This window comes from Crocodylus porosus, unplaced genomic scaffold (assembly GCF_001723895.1).
Source record: "Crocodylus porosus isolate Cpor-Errol unplaced genomic scaffold, CroPor_comp1, whole genome shotgun sequence".
Lineage (NCBI taxonomy): Eukaryota > Metazoa > Chordata > Crocodylia > Crocodylidae > Crocodylus > Crocodylus porosus.
The window spans coordinates 1,672,731-1,692,967 of NW_017728904.1; the positions used below are offsets into that span (position 1 = coordinate 1,672,731).

At 40.2% G+C, this 20,237-nt stretch overlaps 1 protein-coding gene across 1 annotated transcript in view; it reads right to left on the reverse strand.

Annotated features, from left to right (window-relative positions):
- Window positions 1–230: 230 nt before the first annotated feature.
- The window catches only part of KIAA0907 (KIAA0907 ortholog), a 20,297-nt gene continuing 290 nt past the window's right edge, over window positions 231–20,237 (reverse strand). Inside the window, exons 2-14 of the mRNA XM_019556733.1 lie at window positions 19,981–20,218; window positions 17,413–17,541; window positions 15,523–15,602; window positions 13,276–13,328; window positions 9,872–10,035; window positions 9,335–9,546; window positions 7,743–7,803; window positions 6,804–6,861; window positions 6,372–6,622; window positions 5,632–5,787; window positions 4,399–4,511; window positions 2,811–2,902; window positions 231–1,697 (exon numbers count right to left, since the gene is read on the reverse strand). Of these exons, the coding sequence (XP_019412278.1) occupies window positions 1,498–1,697; window positions 2,811–2,902; window positions 4,399–4,511; window positions 5,632–5,787; window positions 6,372–6,622; window positions 6,804–6,861; window positions 7,743–7,803; window positions 9,335–9,546; window positions 9,872–10,035; window positions 13,276–13,328; window positions 15,523–15,602; window positions 17,413–17,541; window positions 19,981–20,218 (1,807 nt within the window). The 3' untranslated portion in view covers window positions 231–1,497. The remainder of the gene's footprint in view (window positions 1,698–2,810; window positions 2,903–4,398; window positions 4,512–5,631; window positions 5,788–6,371; window positions 6,623–6,803; window positions 6,862–7,742; window positions 7,804–9,334; window positions 9,547–9,871; window positions 10,036–13,275; window positions 13,329–15,522; window positions 15,603–17,412; window positions 17,542–19,980; window positions 20,219–20,237) is intronic.

Consider the following 20,237-nt stretch of genomic DNA (forward strand, 5'->3'; position numbering starts at 1 on the left):
CTCGCTCTCCGGCGGTGCCGTTTCCGCCAGCCAGGCCAGGGCCGCGCCGCCGCTGAGTCGGCCCCTCGGCCCAGCCAAAATGGCGGCGTCTCCGCCCCATCCAAGCCCCACCGCAGCTCCGCCCCAGAGCTAGGCCCCGCCCCATTCGGGCCCCACCTCAGCTCCGCCCCACCTCAGCTCCCATCCAGGCCCCACCCCCAGCCCGCCAGGGGAAATGGAGGAAACGCAGGAATAGTTATACATTTATTTATAATGCAATTATGGGCCTGACTATTTACAACGTGTAGGAAACCGAAGACGACGTTTGTACAAGCCAGCCAACCCACCAGGCAGTCAAATGTGCAAAAAAGTGATGTTTGTCCAGTCTTCCCGCTCCCTCGGGACGCTGACGCTGTGTCCGCGCGCAAGCTGGTTCTCTGAGGTTCTGGACAGGATTAAAAAACCCCCCCAAAAAACAAAACACACAGTTCTTTTGGCAATAAGTTGCCACGCCGAGGGCCGAGGCAGCGCTGCTGGTCAGTCACTGTAAACAACACGGCAACTCATTCGGAGGTTGCGCTCCTGCACTCCTGTGGGGCAGCAGCGCTCGCGGTCAGCTCTCTGGAGACATACAAACCAGGCTGCTATGTTTCTTTGTTAAACAAATCACAAACAAAACTGGTAGAATAAAATGAGCAAGCGAATGATCAGGAGACTACCAGGATCATGGCCAATAGTTCCACATCAACCGACTGGATGGGATGAAATGCACCTGGGTAATCTGAGATTAAACACCACTGATGTACAAAGTGTGAGGATTACCAGTGAAACAGATCAATCCAGAATAGAATGTTTTGGGGGACTCACAATATCCCCCCCCAATACATCTGGCTAGAACCAAGAGTTATTCTGAGTTACTGAAACAACATTTCAAAGGTAAAAAAAAAATTAAAAAAAAAATCAAACACTGAAATACAGGGTGCGCCTAAGGTAAGTACAATTAGGAATTTACGGCAACATGATCCTTAAAACGAAATTTTAATGTACAGGTGCTCCTTTCACCTCTGAAAGATTGAAACATTACATTCTGTTATCATCACTAACTCGATGGGACTGCAAACACAGGGCGACAGCAAGAAAAATCAGTTAGTACAAACAGAAAAATTGAAGTCAGCCTGCCTGGCTCTCTCCATTTCTGAGGCTTTCCTGGGCACATGGGAAATGCCAGGGGAAGAGACCTCCTTGTTCTTACTCTGGGAGCACTTTCCCTTACTGCGTATGAGAGATACTGTGCTCCATTAAGGATGCAATTTCAAACAAACGTTTCACAGATGCCAAATCCACTGCAGAAATAGAGTTTAAAAATATGAGAACCCCTTTCAAAAGGGAATACTGCACCATTAGCTTCTGCTAAGGTAAGAATAATGTATATTCGCAAAGTTCATTTTGTAATATACATGCATTATTGCTAGAGAGAAAAAAAGATGTAACCGAGGGATACAAAAACTTCTGTTGCTTCTATGGTGCCATCCAAAATGGCATCTGTTGTTTTGCTCGCTGCTGTGAAGAAGGATACTGGTACCCCAAACTCCATCCCTGTGAAAAAGTACTTGCATTTTTATGGGCACCATGTTCTTCTTCTTCATCTGATGAGTCCCCAGTATAAGCCACCAATCCAAATCCCTTTTCTGCAGTTTTCATCTTCTTGGCTGGATGATCTAGAAGAAAAAAAAGAAGCAGCCCACCCCCCAAGAAAACGGGGGAAAAAAGAGAGAGAGAGATAAAAATACCCAAAACAAGTTAATTAATAAAAAAAACGTTAATTATAAATTGTTAGTCAGACACCATATTGAGGTCAAAAAGCCAACGGTCACCCAAGGTCGGCGGCCACACGAAACAGCACCAGCAACAGCACATGTGATCCATCAGAACCATGTAAGAGAACAGAGAAAGAAAAAAGAAACACAAAAAAAAGGTAAAGTTAGCAAGCGAGTCTAAGTGGCTGTGACTTCACCGTTAAGAGATAAATATGTAAAGAAATCTCCAAACTTAATCAAAAGAAATCTAACACAATGGTGAGCTCTGGCATCAATATTGGGAAAAAAACAAACTCCTGAAGTTAACAGCTTTATATACTTTACTGTCACTTTTGTATAAGGTACTCTGCCACTTTTATAGGCTTGAATTTATTTTTATCTGTTCTCTGATATATCAATGTTTGATGCTAAGAAAAACCCTATGAAAACACAGAATCCAAAGATGATTTTTGTTAGCTGTGGAGAAACCAAGGAGAATGCCAACTAGATGTATGGCACACATCTGGTAAAATGAATCCAAACCATTATCTCCATTACTGTCCTTTACTTTGTCTATAGGGATCAAGCTTATGGACATTGCATCAAGTCTTCTGATAAAATCAGCCTTATACCAATGGCATTAAACATATACAGCTATCCAACTGGGGCCTGAATGCAACATAAAAATGTGACCTATCCATGTAACAGAGCAGTTTCATGCGCTTCTGTGTCTCAGCTGATTATCAAGTCAAGTCTTCTTGCCTTCAAAATAGGAGTAAAACAATCACTGTTCAAGATGTTCTCCTAGCACTTATGTAAGTATCTGCTTGGGCAGATATGCACTTACATGACTTATGTCACTTACATGAATGTGAGAAATGCACAGATTTTAAGTCTGTACAACAACTTCTTTCCTTCACTTAAGAGAACTGCAATCTCAAAGACAGCCTAGGACTACCCATTCCAGTATCTGTGAGAATCAACATTTGATCAGTAGATTGCAAATCAAGTTTGCATTTTGTCCACTGTGCTCACCATGGTTGCCCGGTAAAGACCCTGCGCCATTTCTTTCTTCAGATTCTATTTTCATTCCCGTCACTGGAAAAGCTGGTGGAGGCATCAACTGCCTGTGGAAATAAAATACAATACAGATGACAGTTTTGTGGTTTCAGTATTTTACAGAGTAGGTAGCAACGTACCTTGGTCCCTGCACTAAAGAGCTTGTTATTTAATTCTGACTCAATATATTGATTGTTTAATAAGCAACAGAGGTTAAAGATAAAGGACAATGGTTGATTGTCAGACTCCAGATCCAACTAGCTCCTCTTCATTAGTTTGAGCACTGCATCCTCTCAGACAATACTCCATCACCAGCTCTCCCTTGCTTTGACCCTTCTAAAGTCTTAAGTGAATTAGGTCAGCCATCCCAAATGAGTGCCAATAAAACTTTCATATTGCAAAAAATCACATATTCAGTATATGCCAGACCTGACAGAAAAACTAAATCTTGAATGTTTTAGAGAAATGTAAATGGTTACTGAGATTCTTTGGTAGATCTTTCTCTGTAAGCCCAGATGCCTTAGTTAACAGTAGTTCAACTGTGAAAGGTTGAAAGGGAATTGAATCTTAACTACTTTTCTACAGCTAACGTGGCCTTTTTCAGGAAAAGGCTAGAGTCTAGTGCCTTCAGACCTTGTAAGCTAAAGGCAAGGTTTCTTTATCCTTTCAAACAGTGTGGTTTCTGGCACTGCAGAATTGTGGGGTTAGCCTCACATTTTCATGACTAAATGCCCTTATAGATGCCATGGCAAAACATTGCTCCTCATTAACTGCCTCCCTCCCTTTTTTTTGGCCTGGGGTGGGCAAATAAAGAGTAGCTACAGCATTTATGACATTTAAATCTGAATTGTATGGGTTTCTAGCAACTTCCTTGAAAAAGCATTCTTGTGAGGCAATAGAACCTGGCTGGAAACGACATCATCTTACTTTTTTTGTCTAGATAAAGACACTTAGAAGAGCACATCTTTTAAATGCTATGAAGTATGGATTCAGGAAGGATTTGAATGACAGCAGTACAGTAATCCAGACAACACGGGGTTCCATGAACAACTGGAATTCTTCCTAAATATCTCTCAAATGCAGACTAACATTCAGCGTTATTGTTTAAGAAATAAACAACTTGCATGACGTTCTCTCATCAGGCACAACCCCCCAGGCAGACAGGCCACCTTTGAACAATTTGCCAGGTTTAAATTTTCCAAGTTATTTGATATCTCATCACTTAAACTTCAAAATATGAATTTGAGACCTTTGAAAACTTTCCTACTATCCCCCAGGCTCGTTTTGGCATTACCACAAACTGTTTCTAAACCTTCTCAAGTAGAGTGCTAGCAATTCTCTCTCATTTGCAACAAACCTATACAACATGTCTCCAGAGAGCAATGAAGAAACACTTTCTTTATATTATAGGAATTCTCAACAGCTTGCAGCTTTCCTGATGGTTCTGAAACTCACTTTTGGGTCACAGCCCTGAAGCTGAAACATACCGGTCTAAAAATTGCTCTTCCTCAAGCCACCACAGGTATGACCATAACCCTTTTATACTCTTACTGAGCACACTTACCTGTCCCTCTCTCTCTCCTTTCCTGAGGAACTTGCTGGCTTCGATCCTGCTCCATCAATTTCACTCTGACCAGAGAAGCCTGTACCTAAATTAGTCATATGAATGGGTCCATGCTATGAGCAGAAAAACACACGGCATTAGCAAATCTACAACTATGATATAAACTATAGCTCCTTAATGATAATGCCAGGAAACCCAACCTTTCAGAGTATATTGCAAACTACAGACTGGGTTTAGCATTTCCAATTTTCTGAGTCTAATATGTAGCAAAATGACAAAAGTATAAGATTGCTGTTAAAGATAAAAGGAAATATTTATTGCTTTTCATTAAGTAAAATGCTTTCCCTTGCTTCCCTTTGAACTGTAGATCAAGACATGCAAATTGTAACAGATGTTTTTGCTAATGAACCCATAACTGTAGTATTTCAGTGCTAAGGTAAAAGAGTAATTTTATCATCTATTTTCCCACAAATTCTAGACTATAAGGTGAGGTAGTTACTTCCTTCACAGACTAAAAACAGAATGTTATGTACATAGTATGACACTAAACAGTATTCATCTTGCTTACATATTTGTGGGTTCAAACATACCTGTTATTTTTCAAAATGTTCCTGAGTAACATTTTTATTGTGTCTCTCTCTCCCACAAGGCTTTCCAAGGTGAATTTGGCAAAATTTTACCAGGGACAAGCACAAGATGACGACTTATGGTAACTTTCTTGCCCCTTCACTTTACCATATAAAACCGTCTTGAGAAAATTTTGCAAACTGCATTATATTATTATTAAATTAACTGTGGCTGTTGGTTTGTCCTATGCCATCACAAAAAAAGGAAAAAAATCCTATTTAAATCTAGGCTTATTATAGCCTTTCTAAGAAAAGATTCTGGAAGAAATCATATTTCTTTTCTTGCAGGAAAGGCAACAATTATTAACCTTCTTTTGATCTGAAGATAATTCTGTTCTTTATGGAAGGAAAGGGAAAGTAATTTTACCGTGAAACAAATAGTAAGTATCAAATACAGAAAGTGCACTTTGTCAAAGAACAGACATATTAAGTCTCTTCTTTGTTTGACATTACTTTTACTATTAAAATTTTATAACATACTGGTATCTTCCAGATATCTTAATTATCATTATGAAATAAACTATACAAACGACGATCCCTTCGCAGCAACGTCTCTTTCTGAGAAAGAGGATTGGGGCAAGTAATAAAATTGTTTATTTTATTCCACCTGGTATCCCAGCAGTCCCGACTCTCTCTCATCTGGTAGCTCCTCGGTGAAACGTCTCTTTTGGCCTTGGGGTTGTGGTTGGACTTGTGGCTGTGTACCAGCTGGCAGGTTTGTTTTTACTGGGGCACCAGGAAGAAAAGGAGTGCTCAAGGGACTCTAAAAAACAGAAATGAAAAACAAATCACATAGAACTCTGAAGATATACCACTAAAAATAACTGAGTATACTTTAAAAAAAAAAAAAAATCTCCACCCCCTGACAACAAAGGAATACATCATTATCATTCTCCTTAAAAGTTCCAGGAAGGCAAGCCATTTAAAAACATCCACTTTTTTAAAAGATCCCTCTAAACAAGGAAGTTGGAGAATACACTAACTTCGAAGTGGTTACTATTTACAACTATTCAAACTCACTCTACTAGTGCTAATTTAATAAAAACTTTGCAACCGTATCTGTGGAGGGAAAAATCTGTTCTACAGTTAAGAGATCGAGAACATTGAAGATATTTCTGCTTGCCTAATGACTACATATTAAGAACAGAGTGGTCATTTCTTAGGCAATTGCAATCTTGCATCCGTACCTGACTTGCACCTAAAAAAGTCCCAGAAAAATAGCAAGAACATTTTACATGAACACTCTAAAACGTATGTTTCATCTAGAATGATCATAAGGATTTTGCAGCGAAGGCGTATCCTAGTGAGTGGAGAAGTTTCGTTTAATTTATTCATCTCTTGTCCTACCTGGCCAGTACTGGCTGGAGGCTGTACTTGAGAAATTGGGTATTGTGTGGGTACAGGTGGAACTCCTGTGGGTAATGTCAACACTCCAGGTGCCAGTGGCACTGCAGGTGGTACTATGCCGGGTACACCATAAGGTGGCTGAACTGGCTGTTGAGGAGGGGGAACAACAGGGTAACCAGATTGGTAGCCGTTTGATGGATAGTATGATGGCTGAGGAGGTACATTATTTATAGCAGCAGGTTGCGTGAAACCTGGTGGGGGGAAAAGGAAAGTAAAAAAAAAAGGTTTATTTCCAAATCAGCTGCAGAATCAAAAAAATATTTAAATTGATGAAGATAGATAAAATGGTTCACTGAAAAAAAACTTGTAAAATTAACAGAAAGACTGATATAGACCACATGTAAGATACTGCTGAAAAGCTTTAACATTTACCTGCTAAAGGTACTGCAGTAGCTATCTGATTCACAAATCGAGAGTATTCAGCATGAACCTATGAAGGACATTCATAAATTAGTAAATACATGGTATGTGAATCTTCTGACAGACATCTTTTGAGGGGCAAAGAACAGCTTATTGCATTTTTCTGTCACAATGGGACCCTGACTTTGGGTTCTGCCATACTCAAAGTAATACTGATAATCCAAGAAATAAATGAGAAGGGGAAAAAAAAAAAAGGAGTCTGGTCACTACCAGGCTTTTTCTCTATGAGAAATCTGTGCCAGATACAAAAACATGCATAGTACAAATTGGCAGTAGAATAGTTATCTACAGGAAGCAGAGAAGACTTTTGAAACTGCTAAAACACATTCAGAAGTAGTCCAAGTCCACAGACCCATGCCATACTAGAAGTTCTAAATCATGTGATAAGCCTATATTTAAGCATGATTCAAAGAATATGGCCCACCAGACTTTGAGCTACTTGATACCCTAGCACCATCAGAGTGGAAGAGTTAAAAGCAGGCAACTGCCCATTCAGAAATGAACAAGGCTTTATACAAAAGACTAAAACAGGCAGGCAGTGGTAACTGGACAACATGCCTTGCTGTAGGAAATCGCTTCAGGGAAACTACATGGAAGGGATAGTAAAAAGATATGCTATCCTCCTACACATAGCATATATACTGACTGTGGCATTTTTCTACAGCTGCTGAAGACATATGTGCATTCATTCAAGGTTTCATTATAATTGGTATATTCTGAAAAGGATTTACTATAGTTCAGATCTCCCTGTAACCACCACCACCAGCACATCAAAGCATACAAGAAGTTTTGCTGGGAACTTAACAATGGTTTTTATCCTGAAGCACAAGAGAGCTAAAAGGAACTCTTAAGTTTCACATTAATATAAGAACTAAAAGAAGAGTTACTTACAGTCTGTAATAGGTTCTCACAGAGCTTTTTGGCAGCTGCCAGACCTTCTGGTTTTGGGTGACTGAAAACACAATAGGCAAGAAATTAAAAATAAAACCAAAACCAAAAACAAAACAAAACAGATGACGACAATCGTACTCTTTAAGAAAAAAAATCTATTACTAGATTTGGCTGCTTTGTCCTCTTTGCTTTCTTTACTGGCAAGTGTAATACCTGGCCCTCTTCCTTTTCCTTTTCCTTCAGTGATAAGTTGCTTCAATGTTTATTTTGGGCCCCTGAACTTTGAACACTATTTAATATTATACAAACTGGTGTCTTGACTGGAATAAGGACACTGCATTTTCTTTTTAAAATTCTACACAAAACTACTGTAAGGTGGATATATAACTGCCTAAATCACCATTCTTAAAAATTAGTCATCAATTGCTCAATGCCTAATTGGGAGGAGGTATGAAGTTCCAGCAGGCCTGTTCTAGGTCCAGTGTTGTTTAATATCTTCGTTAATGATTTGGAGGGTGGGACTGAATACGTGCATAGTGTATTTACAGATGATATCAAACTGACTGGAGGTGCAGACTGGAGGGTAGGATTAGGATTTAGAATTACCTTGGTAACTTCAGACCATTTTTTCAGTTTAAGTCAATGAAATTCAATAAGGGTGCAAAGTCCTGCACTGAGGGCTGAACAAATGCATGCACAAATGCAAACTGGGAAATGACTGGCTGCAGCACTGCAGAAGAGGACCTGGATATTATGGTAGACCATACGCTAAATGTCAGCCCACAGAACAGGACCAATAGGACGTTGTAAAAAAGACTAATAGCATGCTGGGGTGCATTAACAGAATCATCATTTGCAAGCCAAGGGAAATGATTTGTCCACTCTCTTCAGCACTGGTGAGGTCTCACACGGAATACTGTGTCCAGTTTTGGGCACTGTACTTCACTGAAGACATGAACAAGTTAGAGTCCAGCAGAGAGTAACAAAAGTGATTGGAGGTCTAGGAAACGTGACTTACAAAGAAAGGTTGAATTATTTAGTCTGGAAAAGGGAAAGAAAAGATTTGATAATAGTCATCAAATACCTGACGGGTGGTTATAAAGAACGGTGCTAGATTATGTGGCTGCAGGGTATAGAACAAGCAGCAACAGTCTTAAATTGCAACAAGGAAAATTCAGGTTTGCCTTAAAAACTCTCACTATGAGGGTGGATAAACACAGGATACCCAGAGATGCTGCAAAATCTCCATCCTTAAAAGTAATTTTAAACACAGGTCAGACCAACATCTAGCTGGGACGATTCAGACCGGGACGATACCACCTTGAGCAGGAAGCCTCCAGCCCTACTTGTCTGTGATTCTGTCCATAAAAAACGCTAGTCAAAACCACAAGTTTACTGTGGCCTTATTCTAAAACAGTACATTAAGATTAAACTATGTATAATAGGTTGTTTTGTTGTGGGGGTTTTGGTTGTTTTTTTTTTGTGGGGTGGGGGCGGAGGATGGAGTTACTTTTATTAACTCTTAAGAATACTTCTTAAGGAGTATAAGCAGTCACTACATTTATGAACAACTACTCAGCAAGTATTCATACCTGATATAAATGTACATTGGTTCAAAGGCTTCTCGGCCTGATGCTGGCTCTATACAGCCTGAGCCCTTCCCACGTAGGAAGACCTTGGCACCAGTCTCAATCTGGATATGTTGCAAGTAGGAGCACCCAGGCCCTTCCACCTTTTCCTTCACATTAAATGTAGGTACAGCATGTTCCAGACCAACAAATAATTTGTCCTGAACATAATGCATCTGCAAACAAAACAAATAGCTAATCATTGCATTTATAAATTTTACAACTCTTGTGCAGAAATTATACTTCCTTTTGAAAAACTCAAAATAGTTCAGTGTTGGATGACGCAGTCAGTCCTTTGCTTCTCTGCCAGTAGGACTGCTCTCTCCATCCCCTTTTTCTAGGAGGATAGTATAAGCAGAGTCTCACCTTCCAGACTCTACCTTCTTACGCCTCCATTTATCAAAATGATATTTACTATAAAATCTTAGATATACAGATTTTCTAGTGGGCAAATGTTAAGAACGTAAAAATACCACAAGAATCACACACTGAATTACATACCCCTGACTGGAATGAAGGTTTCTGGCCAACAGCTGGAGACAACTGGGTGATGGGGGCAGGCTGATGATAAACAGTAACTGTAGCTCCATTGAATGTTGGGCTGGAACCAGTGGCAGCTTTCACTACTCCATTAGTAATTATCTCTTTAATTCGGTTTACAGCTCCTGTTGGATATGATACAGCATTGCTTTAATTCCAGCAATGGGATGCTATTTTAATTGACAAGGTCTCAGGGTTGTCCACACTTTAAATCATCTCCTTTGACAGGGTAGTCCACCGCAGTAATCTGTTCATGCTATAAAAACAGCCTGCATCTCACATTTGCCTGTTCTTTCTTGCTCGAGTTAAGGAAAATGAGATTGTGGCAACCTTTCTTTTATTCACAAGAGTTCCAGTATCAATCATCCTCCCATGCATGGTATACTCTTAGCCCCGCATTTTAAAGGTTAGTATTTAGTTAAATTTGTTGTCAATATCCAATGTACAGCTGCAACTTAAATAAATAAAGATGATGATGATAAAATCCAGTGCTAGTAACTCTTACAGGGACAAAGTATTGTGACCACACAGCTCACTTGAGCTCATTTCTTGTGGTGTTCCAAACCATAAAAGTGGATAGCATTGAAAAATGTAGCATAGGAATCCTGCTGAGTTCTTACCCAAAATAGGTATTGCATATTTATACCAAATGTACATTCCATATCCCATAAAGATGTGTGGCTAAGATGCATGGCCAAAGGAAAACTATGGCAAATGACACCTACAACATTTTTGTTTACATAGTCACCATACTGTAATTCCCCTGGGTTGCTTCATCTACCACATTCTTGCATTATTTGATAAATTCAGTATCATTAAATGTATGATAACACTACTCAACAGTTACACACAGTTACTCTTGAGGAGTTTTCCACACTGATAGGTAAGCATTTTAAGAAGGTGTTAAGTTCTCCCATACTGAATAACTGCCTAATAGAAAAGAACCACTGTTACCAATATTACTACTAGAGTGGCACTTGTTCCTACGCAAAATTTGAAGGGTTTTTAAATTTTTACTAGTAATTTTTTTGTGGTTGAAATTTGTGGGAGAGACTTGGTCGTTAAGTATTTTCTACATGTTCGTTACACAAGACTAGTTAGTTAATAATTCAATGAGTAAAAAGAATGTGTAGATCCTCACAGATCATGATCAGGAAGGGGACTAAGCAAATTCTCACACTTCCCAACAGATGAAAAATATACAAGGAGGATTTTGGCTCATTCACTAGAAACCTCACATTTAATTAAAAGAGGAAGGCAATCAGCTGCAACCCAATTTACAGTATCAAATCCCTATAGGCCTTATCGTTAATGTTACCAATGTGTACTTCATTGGAAGTTTCTTTCCTATTTAGACGTTTTTAACCTCTTTAGGACATGAAGAAAAACAACCAACCCCCCCACCCCATGAATCGAGCCAAAAGCAATATTTTTCATTTTGAGTTAAAATAAGAGACCAATTTGCATGAAGAAACCCTGCACATACTAGAGACTGCATTTTGCTGAAACATTTGGAACTAATGGCTTTTGTTCTAGTTCGTTTGTATGCCTAGACCCACTATGTAAACTGTTACAGTTCACATGCTTGGAGCCAAAATATTAGTTCCGAATTTCAAAATGAACAAAATGAATTAGCATATACAATCCAAAATGTTTTTGTTGTCTGATGCAAGAAAAATATACCATAACCATCAAATAGCTCCTCTTTTCACATATCTGGATTAAAAAATCACGTGTAGAACTTAACTTGTGAAAGCAACACTAACTCTGTACGACTCGATATAAACAGAACTAGTAAACATGCCTAAAATGCGGACTCAGACACTACTCAGAGGTAGAGGGAACAAAGGTAATTTTATACTAGTTTTGCAATGTTTTAATTAAGAGTCAGGTCCCTGTTCTATGACATTCACCTGAGGATGAGATGGAGCCACACTGGATGTGACGTCTACAGGGGAGGATCACCTATGCTGTTCCTATGCCAGCAGACTTTCCAGTTGGAATGGACTGGAGGGCCACATAGGTTCAGTCCAGATTTGGAGTCCCGGTGCCAGATTTTGAGTGTTTCTAACAACATGCAGGTTTTTCTCTCTCAGTAAGATTCAGGATAATAATTATGTTTAGAAACCTACTGAAACTGTGATTGTGTGATTTTTGTGGAAATTGCAGTTTCAGGTGGGCTCTGTGCTTTTACCAGGCTTGCTAAAAAAAATACAACTTACCAGCAAGCAGAGAAAAGTGCATGGGAAATCTTTGAGTCTTGGAGCATGGGAAAAAGGGGGAGGGGGAGGGGCCAGGGTAGGGCTGCTCAGAGCCGTCTGTTGGGAGCAGTCTCACCTCCCCGCCCTCCCCACCCCCCATGTTCCAAGTCTGCAGGGCTTCCCACATACTTTTCTCTGCTTGCGGGTAAGTTTGCTTAGCAAGCCCACCAAAAGCGTAGAGCCCACTGCTTGGGGATGGCCTGAAACCATGGCTTAATTACCCTGATTAAGCCTTGGGAAGCTATTAATTCACAGTTAACAAGGTGTAGATTAATCGCTTCCCAGGCTTAATCAGGGTAATTAAGCTGCAGTGTCAGGCTATGCGGCAATCTGTGGTGAGGGGTGGGACTGCTGTGGCCCCTTGGCCAGAGGCAGGAAGGAGTCGTGCTGCGCTCAGCCTGTGAAATTGCCCCCGAAATTAGCTGGCTACCTCCTTGAGTTTGGCAGACTCCTAATTATAATTGAGATCTGCATGTATGGGTGAAATACACCATTATATGAAAAGGTGCATGGCAGATGACAGGATGATGTTGGACCAAAAGGCTTGCAGACTGTGTTAAGAGGAAAGATAAGTCAACTGAGAAATGGTGTGGATGGAAAACTGAATTTAAAAGCTTATTCCTTTGCATTTTTACAATTTGTGTTGGTGCATTATGTGGTCTAGTAACCATAAATCAAAACATCCCTTTTGTAACAATGACACTTAGACCTGATTATGCAGCATTTTAGAATCTTTACCTACACTTCAATGTGGTGACACACAAGAAGCACTGCTACCAGCCACGTTTCTGAAGACAAATGGCAGGGTATTCGTTTTAGAGGAGATGCAGCTCAACTCTAGGAATCACCCTATTGTGGTGTAGCAAAACTTTAATTGATGACTTGTACAAAGCACTACAAGATACTTTTGACTTTTTAACCCATAAGAAATTTACCATAACTGTGTTGAAGTGATCTGTTATACACCTGGAATGATTTACAACTCAAGTTTCTCACATGCAAGTACACATGGAAAAAATCATAAAAAACCAACATTTATTTTGAAGGAGAACAGAACATAGCAACCACCTACCATTTAGAAGTAGGACACAGAACTATACTTACTATCAACTAGCTCCCGGGTCTGCCCTTGGACATGGAGATACAAGGGACGATCTCTATTAGAAAAACCCAAAACATTCTATTCAACTATTGAGAAGATCATTCTATATTATATATTTTTAAAACTCCATTATGATATTGATAAAGACTACAAACCATCAAAAAAGTATAAGATTAACAATCCTTACTGACATAACAAATGGCAGCAAGCTCTAAATCGGTAGCCTCAGTATGTTTAGCTAAACATAACTGAATGTTGCCTTAATTGTGCATTTTTCATTTTCCATATTCCTTCAAATTTAGGATGCATTTGAATTTAAGACAGGAAATTTGGGTGCGTCTCTTCACTTAAGAAAAAAATAAAACCTCAAATAAAGAGATTTATGAAGGTACAATATCAAAGATGCACCACAAAAGCCTTTTTTTATGAATACAAGTCACTTTTAAGGAAAGGTGTGGTTTTACAGAGTGTATATTTGGAGAAATATGGTGCTTGACAGACCAAAAAAAGTCAAGAAAAGAAACTAAAAAAAAAAAAGTCTCCTTGGTGAAGGTATAAAGCAGCTTTATTTTTTAATACCATATTTGCTTTTAATATTTTATATTTAATGTACTTTTTTGGTTTTCACTCACTTATACAGTAACAGTCCATGAGCATAGCCTTCCTATGCATTGGTGTGTGCATTACGGTTAAATCTAGTCAAGCAATCACAAAGCCATAACTCAAAGTTCTGCAAGGAACAGTGTAATGTCTTCCATATGGCATTACTAACTAAATAAGACAACAGTTCTCAACCTTTTTAGATACAGAGCACTCTTCCATGTGTTTTTTCAATCTGACAGCACCCTGGTTGAGAATCACTGTTCTACTGCCTCATCTTACACTGTGGTTCTCAACCAGAGTCCTGCTGCCACTGCGGCAGCCACATGGAACTGCTCTGTTTGCCTCAAGCAAAGCTAGACCAAAAGGGCAGGAGTGTGTGCTGTTTCCTGCATTAGAATTCTATATAGTAAAGGGCTTAGTCTGCCTGTGTGTTTGTAACGCTCTTTAAGGAGACTGGGAGCCTGGTGTGGCAGGGAGGGCAGAAGGAGGGGCCAGCTGAGGAAAAGGCAGGAGCCAGGCTCCCGGCTACTGTGAGAAGAAAACTAGATGTGCAACACCATCAAGAAAGTAGTCTCACTGTAGCCAGGAGTCTGACTCCTGCTTTTCCTCAGCTGGCCCCTCCCTGCCATGTCAGGCTCCTGGCACCCTTAAAAAACATTACAGACAGAGAGACACACAGACAGATGGACTAGGTACTGAAGACCAAGCTACACGAAGAAGGTGATTAGACATGAGGCAACATCAAGAGAGCCATGCAAATGAGTCCCAAGAGGAGGCTACTGTGAGGAGACAATTACCCAGCTACTGTGAGTATTAGCATTATTTGAAATTCATCCGTCATTGCTGACGGGCGATTCACTAGTTATCTGATAAACCTCAAGGAGGCAGGAATGCCCTCCTGAAAGCAGAGGTGTTCGGACAGCTCTGCTTGTTCTGTGTTCCCATTTCCAGGAGGAGTATGTAGGATCAGATAGGGAAGGGCTGCAGCATAAGTGAGCAGCCCCATCAAAGCCCTTCAAAGTGTAGCTCTGCACAAAGCATACAATGCAGTTTCACTTAGTTGCAGCAGCAGCAGAACCTGCATTGTGAAACTCCTAAAAGGCTCTTGTGGTACCCCATTTGAGAATCACTAGCACAGGGGACTACCAGGTATGCATTCAGATACCTAAGAAACAAAAGGCAATCATACCCTTACATTATTTTTGCAGACACCAGTGCTTGAACTGGTTATTAAGAGAAAATATGCCTGAATAAGGGGAAATTACCCTATTGGGGTTTTGGTAACAAATTTCAGTTTTAAAGCTTAACTAAACTCTAAAAGCAAGAATTCTGAATCTCATTTAAAATACTGTTTGATACGTACTTAATACCACACATTGAGATAAATGAAAATGGTGGAAAAACCTCCATAAGTAATGAAGGTCCAGGGATCAGTTTGGTTTTATATTTGTTCTTTACTCCATTTTTCCAATATCAAGTATAATTGTAATTACATATTCAATCACTATTAAGAACCCAATTATTCACAGGTTGAAATGTCTCCATAAGAATTGTGATAACGACTTACCCTGGTTCCCAAACAGCATCAGTGTATATTTAAAAACAAGCAATGACTCATTTTTCCAAATAATTTAAAAGCTACAAACCCAGGTCCTACTTTTGCTTTCTCCTCTGAAGTCATGAACCTCCCTCGAGTAGAGACAGCTGCTCCACTCAGCCGACTTATCTGTGGACAAAAGAGGAGGGGACTAGTTAAAAGACTACCGGCAATAAGCAGAAGAAGGAACTCATATGGACAAGTGGAATAAAATTGGCTAAAGATACAAAAACTTTTTTTAAGAAACAATGAAAAACCCTGGGACTGTTGAGAGAGATGGGAGGAGAGAAAAAGATAACGTGCAAAAAGTACAACTGACACTTACATTTTTATAAAATTCAGTTTGGAGAAGAGAAAACTGAGGGGAGATTTGATAAGTCTTCAAATATCTGACAGGTGATTATACAGAGATGGGCTTTTCTGTGGCCACAGGGGACAGGACTAGGAGCAATAGGCCTCTAGCTGCAGCAGAGGAAATTTAGGTTGCAGACCAGGATGATCTTTCTAATTATGAGGGTGATCAAGCAATAGTTGAAAATTTCCAGGGATGGAAATTCTACAAGAGCAGGTTAGATGGATACTTGGCTAGGACGATAGTCAGAAACCATCCCGTCTTAAGTGGCGCGTTAGACAAGATGATTTCATGAGGCATGTCCAGACAAGCACGCATGTGAGGTTTGCAGCACCACAGACCTGTCTGCAGCGCTGCAAACCCCATGCACAAGCATTCACTACACTGCTAATCTGCAGCACGGTGAAGTTTTTGGAAATGGGGGATCCTAGTGTCAAAAAAAGAGCACGGTGGCACATACGGTAGCAGCGTGCACTGCCTGAAACTAGAGCCTGGTTAGCTGGAGCCATGCTTTGGCTGCTGGTCAGGCTCCACATGCCCAGATTGCTGCCTCTGGAACTCCAGGTACTGGCCCCAGCCTCCCCTACCTTACCCAGAGCAACTTGCCACAATGCCAAAGCGCGCATGCACAGGTGCTCCCCAGGGACAAGTAGCAGCCGCACAACTACGTGCTACTGCTATTTATCTCCAGGGAAACACACGTGTGCGCTCATCAACACGCACCCATGAAGTCTTTTACAGATCTACTTTCCTATAATCATATAACACTTGACAAAATATTGAAGCAAATGTAAAGTTAAGCATATTTAAAACTCAATATAATAAATTGTTTTATGGGACTATAGTAGCAAGGTTTCTTTAAAAACAGAAAAAATCCTTTTGTTTTGGGACATTAATGTTACCTACAAAGTAACGAGAGTTAGGGAGAATCGGCTTCTGCCATAGCCAGGTTAGTTCACTTTGTTTTTTTACTCCTTATTTTGAACCATATGGTAATTGGTCACTGTCAGAAACAGAAGCCTAAAATAGACTGACTAATGCTCTGATGCAGTATGGCAAATCCTAGGACTGACCAATCTTCTCCTTAGCCAAGAAACAGATGAGAAATTTCACTCTTTCCAAACATCACAACTACAGAAGTACGTAATCAAATAATATAAGATAGGAGGCATCTCTAATTGTGTCACAAAGGACTGATTTTATTAGTCCTTAGCAGATCAAGCTTTAATCTAGACTTTCATACATAAAAATGTTTTCCAGAAACCTAAACATCAAAAATAATTCATACGTGTTCACTGTTAAGTCCAATCATACATGCTATCATTTATCAGCATGGCATATTTCTGGCATAATGACGATGTTCAGAATTTTCACTAGCAGTCACAGATATAACTATGATGCTAGAATTTCACAGTCAGAACTTTGAAAGATAAACTACAGAGGGTTGATTTAGTGCCTTGTCTTTCCCAAATACTTTTGCTGGGAATGTGTCACTGGAAATTGATTAACTTTGATCCACTGAAACCTTTATATCAAAATGCAAACTGTTGTGAGCACCAAAGAATTAGATACAGCTTCTACATATACCTCATCCTGTGTCTGTCCCCTTGTCAACAGGTTTCGGCATGTAAGGGGGACATCGTTGATTTCTACTTCTGCTACCACAAGGTCATCTTTGCTTTTACTTGACGTGGGTCCTTTTCCTGGAGCCTGCAGCTTCAAATGAAACCATCAAGAGAACTTTTGAGAGTTGCTAGTACACTCCAGTATACCATGTAACAGAACAAACTGATCTGAAAATACTGCTTTACCCACATCTCATTTTTTCATTTTTACAGACTTTTAAATACTAGATACAATGCTTTCTTTTAATCGCTAACCAACCTCTTTAGACTTTCAATACACATACTACATGATCAGCTCTCATCTATTCCTGGGCAGTGAAAGGTATTGCTGTTCCTCTTTTAGAGATGGAGGAAACTGGCAATGGAAGGTCCTGTGGCATAAGAAATTGAACCAATAGTTCAATTCTTGCCTGTGTCATGATCGTGCACCAGCATGGACAAAATGGTAACTATGTGCCTAGATATCCCATGCGTATCATGGGAATAATACTTTCTTTTACATTTGGCTTACATTTAAAGTTCTGGGATGCAGCTGTTCCTTAATATATATTCATATTCTACATTAAAAAGAAAATTGAAAAATGGAGCCCAGATCTCACTTGCCATCTGTAACCTCTACGCCAAAAAAAACATAACAGGAGGCACAAAATGTTATGACGACTTGCCCAAGACTATACACAGAGTCAGAGCACCAGGCTTTCCATAACTAGACTGCCAGAAAATATGGTTTGCTATTAAACTTCCAAATGTTTCCTACAATATACGTTATTTATAAATAATCTCACTCTACTTATATGACTCTCTCACAATAGTAACCAAACATTAACTTAGCTTTGCAATTTTACTGCAAGATAGAGAAATATTGCCTTACTGGAAAACTGAGGCATGAGACTGTTTTATCTAGAGAAACAAAATATGAGCATGGAAGCACCATGACTGGACCTAACCTTCTAAAGTCACTTACGACGGTATTCTATTTTTTTCTGGACACCTAGAAGACCAAATTTGGCACTCTATTCCCACACACAGTCCCACATACTTGAATAGTTGCATATGTACTGAGAAACAAGAGTGGTGACCTGTACTTAAGTAGCACTTTGGAGACTTAGATGACTATGTAGATGACCGAATTATTTGTCTAGGTATCCAGAAAAGAGCAGAATGCCACCCTTATTCTTGCTCTCATCCCTCTCCATCTTTTCTTTGATAGAAAGCAACACAGGAATGAAACTTGAATTTGTAGGACAACAACTTTCTTAATTTCTACCTGGTCATTCATTGTTTGGTTTTTAAAAGTATAGTTACTGGAGAAATACCATAACTAAGAATTATATAAAATTTTGTCATAGTTAGGGAAAAGAAATAAAGTCCCATTTTCCTGAATGTGTCCACAGCAACCCATTGTTTCCATAAACTCATACGGTACTACACAGTGGACAAGAACAAATCAGAAAATAAAGGAAGTTACATCACTTTCTAGTGTTCAAGCATTCCCCAACACGACAGAACACACAGTTCATGCTCGTCTGTGGGGATCTGGAAGATTGCCCAAGCCAGACACCTTCCCACAACATACAGTGTTGTAATGAGGCTGAAAGCTTCTGATATTTGCACAGTGGTCTGGGTCATAAAAATAAAAAATAAGGGTCCTGTTAAAGGCAGGCTGAGCTTTCCCCTTGAGCAAAATTCTGAAGGTTCCTGGCAGCAATGCTTATTACATAAATTTACATATCAACTGTTTTTTAAAAACAGGTTTTATATAAAACAATACACTAAATTTTACTTCATCAAACCAACTCTATTAGATTATGGGCAACACTATGAGAAAAATCCTCACTCTCACCATTAATCTGTATTGGAATGAAAGTTTAAAATACATTGAAAAAATCCAGTTTTTACAGCACGCCTACTAACTAGATCAGAACAGAAAACAATTATTTTTTTTACTCCTGGCTGTACCACTCAGTCCACAAACTTGTGAATAAAAACAAGTTACTACAGGCATTTTTTTTTTTTTTAACTCTAAAAAGGAAGAACTTGAAAGATAATTATTTGGGGTCTAGGGTGTGCCATCCTATGGGATTGATTTTAAACATGAAAACAGGCCAGGGTCAAGACGATCCGTTTATACTCAACGTGAGTCAAGCACACGGTTAAGAGTAAATGCCTGCAAAGTTATTATTATTTTTTTTTAAATTCAAAATATTAAAGACTGCTTAAACGAAATGACATCTATCTGGATGACCCGCAGCAAGGACGTTACGTGAGCAGCCCGGGGCAACCTGAACCGCACCTCGGGCACCTCACAACCCAAACCCTCTCAGCTCATTTCTGCAGCGACGAGTTCCTGTGGCGCAGTCGTGTGTCCGAGGCAGATGATCAAACTGTTTTTCGGAGGAGCGGATAAAGCAATCTGACACCTGCCAGGGGCCACTGGCTTGCGCCTCCTGTCCAAGCACAGGCCTCGCCAAGGCAACTCGTGCACCCCTGAGGGGTGGGACGGGATGGGATGGCCCTGGTAGCCGCTCACCTTATCGGCGGTGCTGGATGCCGGCTTCAGCTTCCCCTTGGCCATTAACATCGCGTTGATCTTCGCTGCCACAGCCGCGGCGGCATCCAGAGCCCCGGAGGGGGCCGCGGAGCCCTCGGGGCCCGCCCCTCCGGATACGGCGTCGCCGCTGGCATGGAAGGGGCGGCCGGGCAGCGGGGCCGTGCCGGGCAGCAGGAAAGCGGGGGCCGGGCCGGGCTGGTCCCACTTGCTCCGGCGCCTGGAAGACGAGAGCAGCC